The 10,433-nt window shown below is 32.7% G+C and overlaps 1 protein-coding gene across 1 annotated transcript; it reads right to left on the bottom strand.

Moving 5' to 3' along the window:
- Positions 1 to 1,977: 1,977 nt before the first annotated feature.
- Positions 1,978 to 3,256, bottom strand: LOC107805453 (uncharacterized). Its single transcript, XM_075248641.1, has 2 exons — positions 3,220 to 3,256; positions 1,978 to 2,792 (listed from the first exon to the last, which is right to left on the bottom strand). The coding sequence occupies exons 1-2, from the start codon at positions 3,254 to 3,256 to the stop codon at positions 1,978 to 1,980; spliced, it is 852 nt and encodes a 283-aa protein (XP_075104742.1).
- Positions 3,257 to 10,433: the final 7,177 nt, after the last annotated feature.

Below are 10,433 nucleotides of genomic sequence, written 5' to 3'. Positions count from 1 at the left end.
ATGGACAAATACAAATAATTATTGAAAAATGCCACGAAAATTCTCAAAATTGTACACAAAGGAAAATTATTTTATTTTGAATTTTTTTGGGAGTAATTCTCTCATAGGGCAAAAATCACGTGCTTACAAGTACCTCTATTTGAAATGATGGAAACTAGGATACGATGCAGACGAACAATCTCTTGGATATAAATTTCCGTCAATCGCTCCGAAGAATAGGTATTACAGACAGGAATTAAATGCACAGACATGGTCAGCCCATCCACAATCACCCAAATGGCATCGAACTTCCTCGAAGTCTGTGGGAGTCCAACCACGAAGTCTATGGTGATCCACTCCTACTTCCACTCCGGAATCTCTATCGGTTGAAGCAAACTACACGGTCTCTGGTGCTCATACTTTACCTGCTGACAATTGAGATACCGAGCTACAAACCCAACTATATCTTTATTCATCTGCATCCATCAATAGTGTTGTTTCAAATCCTGTTACATCTTGGCAGCACCCAGAAGGATAAAATGTCGTGAATTATGGGCCCTCTCTAGAATCGACTCCCGAAGCCCATCAACATTGAGTACACATACCCGACCCTGCATTCTCAATACCCCGTCATCACCAATGTTCACATCTCTAGCATCACCATGCAGAACCTTGTCCTTAAGGACAAGCAAATGAGGGTAATCAAACTTGTCACGACCTATTTCCATAATAGGTCATGATGGCGCCCAACACCATTGCCGGGAAAGCCAATGCGGAAAATACTAAATAAACTTTCATTTACCTTTACCCAAAAATAGTTTAAATAATTCTTTAAGTTGAAATATAAATAAAAAATGATTAATAAAGTCATAATAATCATACAACCCCAAAATGATACAGTCTACTAATGTGTGTGCCAAGACCTGAAGTCACAAGTTGTGGGCAACTAGTAGAATATGCAAAAGAATCACACTATCCTACTGTCCGAACAGAGTAGAGAGCAAAAAAAAATACATAAGAAAGACTTCTTCAGGCTGCTGAACGGTATGGGAGGGAAACAGCTCACCATAGAAGTCTCGAGTCTGCTCAGGGACGCGCACCGGACTGAGAGCTAGATACACCTGCCTCAAATCCTGTACAATTAAGTACATACGTGTAATATGAGTACATAAACAATATGTACCCAGTAAGTATCCCATCTAATATCGAAGAAGTAGACACGAGAGGTTGACTTGATACTTACTAGGGTCAATAATATGAGAAGAATTTATAATAAGCATGGATAGCACAATTTATTGACGTTTTATGGCAATGGGTAACAGTTCTTTTTCCAAATAATGTCATGATATCCATTTACATTTTCAAGGCATATATGAAGTTCAGTCTCCAAGAAATACTAAGTAAAGCATGCGCAAATAACACCGAGGGACGTACGACCCGATCCAACATAAAAGTAAAGTGTGCACTGCCAGTAAAAGATTAAAAAGTATATCAATACAACTATTGTTCAATCAAAACCTATAATAGTAACAACAAACAACAGATAATCCCGACATAATGTTCCACTAAGCAGATGATAAAGAAAATATTTGGGGCATATTTATATAATGGAAAAAGTAAAAGAAGTCTTTCTAGCAATGTAAAATAACATGAACAGTAAAAATAATTGAGAGTGCAACATAGCTTTAACAGATTTACATGATTAAGTATTTTGCTTATACTTAGCACTAACAAAAGTTAACACACATTTGAGCTTCGCGGTAGTTCTCCCCAGAGAAACTATTGAATTAACTTTCTATACATAGAGCTAGTACTTCTCAACCCCCTAACAGAAGAAAATGTAATAACTCAAAAATTGTAGTTATGAAGATAATTTATATCCTCTATTGTGTTGCTGAACCTAGTTTCATCTCCCCCCGCCAAAACAACAGTGACATATATATTTATTGGAAAAGAAAATAGTAAATACCTGATAATTCCATCATGTCTAGATTCATCTCAAACCAAATTATGGAAAACTTCTTTATACACCACATTTCTAGCTTCATTTGTTATTTGGCCATCATCATCATAAACTAAAATCTTCAATCCTTTTCTACTCGTCACGTGTGAAAGAGCAACATACAATTGTCCATGAGTAAATACTGGCTTCTTCAAATATAAACCCACATGAGATAATGACTGGCCTTGACTTTTATTAATTGTCATGGCAAAAGATACAACAATTGGAAATTGTCTTTGCTGGAACTTAAAAGGTATTTTTGTATCTGATGGAATCAACGTCATTCTAGGGATAAACACTTTTTGTCCAGCCATATCACCCGATAAAACCTTGGTTTCAATAACTCGATTTTCAAGTCTTGTGATGATCAACCTCGTGCCATTACACAATCCTGATGACTGGTTTATATTTCTCAGCAACATTACAGGAACACCAACCTTCAAAGTAATAGAGTGATTTGGAATTCCAGAACATTTAATACTGTTTAGGAATTCGGGTGTATGTACGTGCTCCAAAGCTGAAAGGGAATTATCAGACATACAGACTGTATCAGAAGTTAAATATGTCTTCTCAGGACTATTATTGAGTGAAACCGTATATTCATTGATCGACTCCACCATATCAAGAGTCGGATCAAGAATTGCTCTTTGTTGGAGGTAATCAATGTCACTGGAATGATTAAAGAAATCTGGATATGTACTTTCAACAATTGCCGATACTGGATCATCACAATTATTTATGAGAAGATCATCGGGGATTTGGACTTTCTCAATGCCATCAATGGAACTCCCAATCCTTCCATCACCGATTGCTAAAATCCATTCAGAAATATTTTTTAACTCATCCAAATGTTTCTTCAAATGGGAAATGTATTTAGTACTATCTCCCTAGGCTATGATGAAGACTCAGGTTAAGACCTTTCTGTTTACTCTTTTTTCATTTTTTGAATGGGTGTTTGGTCGATTCATTATAGTTTGAGATTGTGAAGCTTTGTTTTATTTTGCCTTCTTTTTTTTACATCTTTGTGTATAAGAAACATCTAAATTATCTACAGCTATGACATAGTAAGTATAATCAACATAAATCCATAAATACGCTAAGTGAGATTGTGAAAACTCAAAATATTCTTGGTTCCCTAGCATGAATGCATGTCCTATTTATATTTGAATGGATCTTGATCAAAATATTCTTTTCATAATATTCATAATATGCTTCTTGATTGTTACATGATTATTCACTTTCCAAATATATTTCTAGATCAGCGCTCTCATGCATCCTTGATTTCCTCAGTTTGAAGGAAATTATGAATATTTTTGGTCATATAATATTATTCCTTATATGGTGATGTTTGAGCTGCAAATATTTAAATTTTTAAGTAATATACAATTGTATTATGCAGATCTAGTGTCACGACCCCAACCCCGGTCATGATGGTGTCTAACACACTACTAGGCAAGCCCGACCATTCAACAATATTATCCCAAATTCTTATTCAGATTATAGATAAATATCACAGAGAATTTACTAAGTCATCACTTTCAAGTGTATAATTAATAACAAAATCTGCGGAAATTCAACTAAAATACCACACCATAGCCCAATAGAATCCGGTGTCACGACTATGAGCCTCTAATACAGAATATCCACCTATCACAAGTCTGTCTAGGAAAAATACGGAATAAAAAATAGAGATAGAGGGGAGATCAAGGCTGCGAACGCCATGCTGCTACCTCAATACTCTCGGATACTGTTGCGCAGCTAAACAAATCCTCACTCATCCTGTGGTGTACCTGGATCTGCACGCAAGGTGCAGGAAGTAATGTGAGTACTCCAACCCAGTCAGTAATAAATATAAATAATGGCTGAAAGCAAGAAAACAAGTAAAGGCACAAAACATTCTATACAAAAGTAGTAAAATCGCTTAAAATAGTAATTCGGTGAAATATCAATGAAATCTCTTTTAAAACCAGTAAAATAGGTAATTTGGCAGTAATTAACAAGTAGAAATTTGCCCCTCGGACTCAGTATCAAAATAACAAGTAGAAATCTGCCCCTCAGACACCGTATCAGTTACCACTGTCTCAAATCACATGGGTACCCGCGCTCACTGTGGGTGTGCAGACTCCGGAGGGGCTCCCACAGCCCAAGCGCAATAATAACATAAGGCCTGAAAGCCTTCTCACTTCACTTATAAGGCCTGAAAGTCTCCTAACATCACTCATAAGGCCTGAAAGCCTCCTCACATCACTCAAGCCACCGCGTGGCATAAAACTCATGAGGCCTGAAAGCCTTCTCACATCACCCAAGCCACCACGTGGCGTAAATAGTATCACAGGCCCTCTGCCTCATATCACTCCGCATATCCTCACATATGGCCCTCTGCCTCACTCAGTCCGTAAATCATCATAAGCCCTTGGGCATTTGTAAAATAGTAGTTCTCAGCCCAAAAATATCATTTAAGTTTCAAATCTGTATAAAGTGGCTGATTTTGTAAAAAAAATAATTATTAATGGGACTGAGTTCAAATATAAGTCAAAACAGTAAGGAAATAGTGATAAAAATTCGCGAAAGATTCAAACAATTGGCACGAAGACCAAATATGGCAAACAGCCTAAATCATGATGATAACAAATAAGTTTTAGTAAAATACACAGTAAAATCATCAATCGGGATGGAGCAAGTCACAATCCCCAGTAGTAAAAAGACCTCGCGCGTATCATCCAACACGTGTCTCCCCTCATATAGCACTACGATGTGCAAATCCGGGGTTTCAAACCCTCAGGACATCATTTACACTCATTACTCACCTCAAACCGGCTATTTCTTTAATTCGCGACGCCTTTGCCCCTTGAATTGGCCTCCACGTGCATCGAATCTACCTAAAATCACAACGAATATGTCACATAATGCTAAAGAGACAATACTTCGAAAAATATCAAAATTCACGAATTTGGCAAAACTTGAGCCCCGAGCCCTGGGCCCACGTCTCGAAATTCAGAAATTGTTTACGTCATCGGGTTCCTTATCTCGCCACGAGTCTATACATACAAAAATCTTTCAAATCGGACCATAAATAGCCCCTCAAATCCCAAATTTAGAATTTCAATTTCAAGCCTTAATTTCTTACAATTTGGCTATATTTTCATGAATTTCAAGGATGATTTCACAATATAATCATGTATTTAGTTCATAGGACTTACCTCCAATCAATCCTCTTCGAGTCCCTCTTCAATTACTCCCAAGTAGCTCTTCAAATTGCTCTGATACCAATTTGGGGTGGGTTGTTTGAGTTCATCTTATTTTTCATAGGATCTTTTTTATGTAGTTGTGGAATTAAATGCTTTTTCATGATTATCTGTAGCTAGCGAAATTAACCTTGAAATTTCTTTTATATTTTCAAGTGTGTATTCTAAGTATTTAATATCTTTAGTTTTTTGATATTCTTTTGTTTGAGTTCATCTTATTTTTCATAGGATCTTTTTTATGTAGTTGTGGAATTAAATGCTTTTTCATGATTATCTGTAGCTAGCGAAATTAACCTTGAAATTTCTTTTATATTTTCAAGTGTGTATTCTAAGTATTTAATATCTTTAGTTTTTTGATATTCTTCTATATTTTTTTCTAATATTATTTTTGACATATTTATATGTTTTAGAATATCTAACCAGTACTTAAAATATTTGTAACTATCAATTTTTGATTTGTTCATATTAATACTGAGATGTATACCTGTTGATACATATATCCATGGTTTCTATATTTCTCAGTGTTATTTCTTTTCTGTGTTGATAACTTTCAAGTTTATCTTCATAAAATTCAATTTCATTTTCTATAGTTAATAAAGCTTTATTACGTAATTTATTATATCTAATAATATCTTTGCAGGTTTTAATATTGTATTTAACACAATCTATTTTTCTATTTATGTTACTGAGGGTTTTAAGAAGTTTCCATTTCTGGGTATTATAGAATCTTATATAATGAAAAGTGTTATGTTTCATTTATAAAAAGATTTTATTAACTTGATATGTGATCATTAGTCTGAATATAAATCTAGTTCATATAGATCTAATATATCTATTTCATGTGATACAATTAGTTCTGTAAATGCTTGTTCCATTACATATATTATTTCAAAAGTAACTAAAATATCGTAAATTTTTCTTTTAACATCGTTATTAAGTCTCTTAAAGATATATAACATAAGTATTTTGTAGTCAATATTTTCTTCTAATAAATACGTGTGGTTGTTCATTCAGATTTCTATTTATCCTTATCATGTGTTTACTAAACATATTCCCTCTAACCTCTTTGTTTATCATAGAGTTTATCATATTTTAATAAGTTATACTGAACAATCTTTTCTGGTCACTACCATGTTTTTCATGCTTCAATCATTTACCCTAACAGCGCCTCAACTCTGTGTACTCCCCTAAACGGCTTCCTTGCCTACTGGTTTCCACTTTAGGATGGCATAGTCTGGGCTTAACTACTCTCAGCATTATTAGACAGGCAAACTTTCTCAAGATGTTCTTTATAACAGTACTATAACATGATAAACAATTATGATATTCAAGAGATTATAAGGAATATATGAGTTTAGTTAAACATGATTATGAATAAACTTACCTGGTTTTGTAACTCGTTTGAATGCTCCATAGCTTTCAGAAGTTTGTATATAATTAGATATTTTATTGAGAGAAGATAAGAGAGAAGGTAAGGGTGAGGATGTCTGAGGATGTCCTCCTTCCTCAGATTTACATTCTATATAAAGAAAATTAAAACGACTCTTACTGTTTACAAATGACTCCTACTATTCATGAACGACCTTTACTGTTCATGATTATGACATATACTATTTACTTTATGACTCTTACTATTCATGAACGACCTTTACTGTTCATGATTATGACATATACTATTTACTTTATGACTCTTACTATTCATGAACGACCTTTACTGTTCATGAATGCGACTAGTACTATTTACTTTACATTATATGTTTCCAGTAGCTGTCTTCTTCTTTTGTCTTCTTGTTGATACCTTCATTCTAGTTGGACTTCTGGTACATAGTTATCATCTCCGTTGCACTTTGAACATATGTGGTCTGGATATTTGTGTCCTACTAGTTTGCAGTATCTTGTTAATAACTCGTTTGAAATAAATTCTTTTTTCAATGCTCTGGTAGTTGGTTGCATTTCTGGTTTTAATAATGATAAAATCCATTTCTGGACTTCATCCATATCTCCTTGGCGTAGTTCCTTCGAGTTGGCATATATCATCAATTGGTCTCTGGAATAGTAGCTCCAGATAGCATTTCCTTGTAGATAATTGTTAGCTAGTTCTTGAATAATAGTTGCTATACCAATTATTCTTTTATTAGCATAGAAACTTGGTATCTCCATTTTCTGTATCTCCGGTTGTTTCTCTATCTCTTCCGGTATTATCATATCTCGTGTTAGTCCTATTTTTATCACCTGTATTATGGGTTTTATTTCATCATATAGTATTTCCGCTGGTGCTGTATAGAATTTGATGAAGAATAGGTTGCCTTTTGTAATTCTCTTGAAGGTGACAAATGCTTTGTATAGCTCTGGTATTCCAATTATTTCTTCTCCGTCATGGGTATATACTGTGCTAAGTAGTCCGTAGTTGTAACATGGTTTTACTAGGTTTGCTTTTGTTTTTGGCTGGGCTATAAGCCTATTATATCCCTGTAGTTTTTGGGTTACATAATCTTGTGTTGGATCTGTAGTAGTTGTTGATCTAGGGTTTAGGTTCAGAAATGTCTGTATTTTATATATATTCTCAATATATGTTTGAGTAATATGGTTATATACCTTTTTGTTGTGGTGTAGGCTATTAGCATAGGTTGAAGTTTGTGGGGCTATAACTATTGCTTCTCTTGGCTTTTTTGATGTAAATGGCTTATCAAATACGGTATTTAGGTTTACATTGATATGTGGCTTTTTGCTAACTTGTTTGCTTGTACCTGCAGCTGTATATAAAGCAACTGTGTTATGGGTTTTTTGGAGTTTCCCAACGTCTCCTTCTACCTCTGGAAGTTTAGAGTCTTCCGATCGACTTAGCTCCGCATTTTTATAGTCATGCTGCTGACTTTCTAGCTGTTGTAATCTTTTTCCCATACTCTCCATCTGTAAGGATAGAGTAGTAAGGATTGTAAATATGTCTTTTGATTCTTGGCTTTCATCTATTTGGGTACCTTTGTCTTGATAGGTAGTCTGCAATAACATTCTTGTCAGTCCGTATTACTTCAATTGTAAATGTAAAATTTTGTATATTTAATACAAGTCTCCTTATTTCCTTTGTAGTTACTGAATCCTGTACTTTCCGAGTTATCCACCATTTTACTTGTGTATTATCTGTTCTTACTATAAATTTGTTATAAACAATATATGGCTCAAATGCTAACAAACATTTATATAATCCAAATAGTTCTTTCCTATTTATTTCCCATTTTAATTGTGGTTCCGTGTATGATCCGGAATAATATCTACAATGGTGTTCAATTTTTTCATTATCATATTTATATTTTAGAACTCCTCCGTAGCTGTGATCACTAGAATCAGTTTCTACAATATATGTAAATTGTTTCTTTTCATCTGGAAAATATAGTTTTGGTAATTTTTTACACATATTTTTTATCTTCTGTATATGTATTTTATCTTTTTCGTCAAAATGATATTCTATGTCCTTTTTAATTTTTTCTGTAATGGTTTTAAGTTTTCTGCTAATTTAGGAATATATTCTCTTACTTGGTTAACCAATCCTAAAAATGATTGTAACTTCTTTTTTGTATCAAGTGTTTCATTCAAGTTAATTATTTTTTGTACTACATGGGTTTGCATTTTTATTCCGTTTTTATCTATTTGTATACCTAAAAATTCTATTTGATTTTTCATTACTTCTGCTTTCTTTTTACTTAAACTTATTCCTGATATTTCTACAATGTGTATGAATTTTTCTAGTAGTTTTATATGTTCGTTCTCTGTTCTAGAATATAGCAATATATCATCTATATATATTATACAATTTTCTAATTGGTTGAAGTAATTATCCATAAAATGTTGATACCTACCTGGTGCATTTTTATATCCAAAAGGTAATACGTTCCATTCGTAAAATCCTTGTGGTACTGTGAATGCTGTTAACTTTTTAGATTCATCTTCTAGTTTTAAATGGTAAAATCCTGATTTACAGTCAAATTTACTAAAATAGTTATATCCTTGTATTTGTCTAATTTTCAGTATTTTATTTGGTATCGGATAATTATATGTTTTTGTTTTTGCATTTAAGTTTCTATAATCTATAACCATACGGCTTTTTCCTCTTTTTTGTTCACTATGCTTATTTACTATAAATGCTGGGCTAGTATGTTTACTATTACTTTCTTGTATGTAGTTATTATCTAATAATTCTTTTATATGCATTTTAAATTCTGTTAAATCATTAAAATTGTATTTTAAAGGTTTTTGTGTTATTATGCTATTTTCATCTATTAGTTCAATCTTTATTTTTGTTTGATGTTTTTCCCATCCTTGGAGTGGATTATCATTATATAGTAATTCTAGTTTATCTTGTAGTGGTTTTATCTTATTTATTGAGAAAATGATTATCTCTATATTATGGTTACTTTGTATTACATTTTCTAATTTTTGGGTAATCTTTTCACTTCCTTTAATCCAGGGTGTTGTTTTTCTTACTTTATTATTTACTCTTTTTGCTCCTAATTTTTGTTTACACGGGGTAGTAAACCACCAATGTATTTTTGTTATAATATGTGGGTATAATTTATCTAAAAATGGCATTCCTAATAATATATCTTTATTTGTGAATTCGTAACTATATATTTCTTCTATGGTTAATATTTTATCCCATATTTGTATTTTTATATTTCTTGCTTTATATGTTATCATACTTCCTTCATTATTAAATCCTGTTACTACTATGGGGGTTTTTAGCTTTTCCCATTTACTTTCTGGTAAACAATTATGTCTACACATATTAGCTTCTGCTCCTGTATCCACCATAGGTGTATAATATCTATTATAATATCCTTCTACTATTATTTTGGAAAGTATGTATATCTTTGGCATTATATCAAAGTTCTTTTTATTATTATTTTCTTATTTTCATAACTTATTGTTAATTTCCTATCTTCTAATTTATATGGTTTGACTTTTTCTAACCATTTTATCCCTAGTGTAATATTTTTATCTCCTTGATATATTTTAAAATTTATTAATATTGGTATTCCTCCAATAATTAATTCTTTTTCAGTTGTTTCTTCGTTTTTTCTTAACGCTTTTGGTAGTTCTGAATTTTGTTGTTCTATTGTTACTATCTCTTGTTCTGGTATTAGTTCTCTTATAACATAATTCTCTTCCTGCCCTGTATTTATTAGTATTAAATATTTTCTTTGGTCCATTAT

The sequence above is a fragment of the Nicotiana tabacum genome, unplaced genomic scaffold (assembly GCF_000715075.1).
Source record: "Nicotiana tabacum cultivar K326 unplaced genomic scaffold, ASM71507v2 Un00007, whole genome shotgun sequence".
Lineage (NCBI taxonomy): Eukaryota > Viridiplantae > Streptophyta > Magnoliopsida > Solanales > Solanaceae > Nicotiana > Nicotiana tabacum.
The sequence above is the reverse complement of the archived record's forward strand: the minus strand, read 5'-3'. Positions and strand labels throughout refer to the sequence as shown.

What these genes read in the sequence shown, in the direction of transcription:
- LOC107805453 (XM_075248641.1), bottom strand. Translation starts at nt 3,256, where the DNA reads ATGCATGAGAGCGCTGATCTAGAAATATATTTGGAAA. An exon ending in TCTAGAAATATATTTGGAAA is followed by an intron (nt 2,793 to 3,219) that starts GTGAATAATCAT and finishes AATGGATTTTAG; the next exon opens with CAATCGGTGATGGAAGGATT.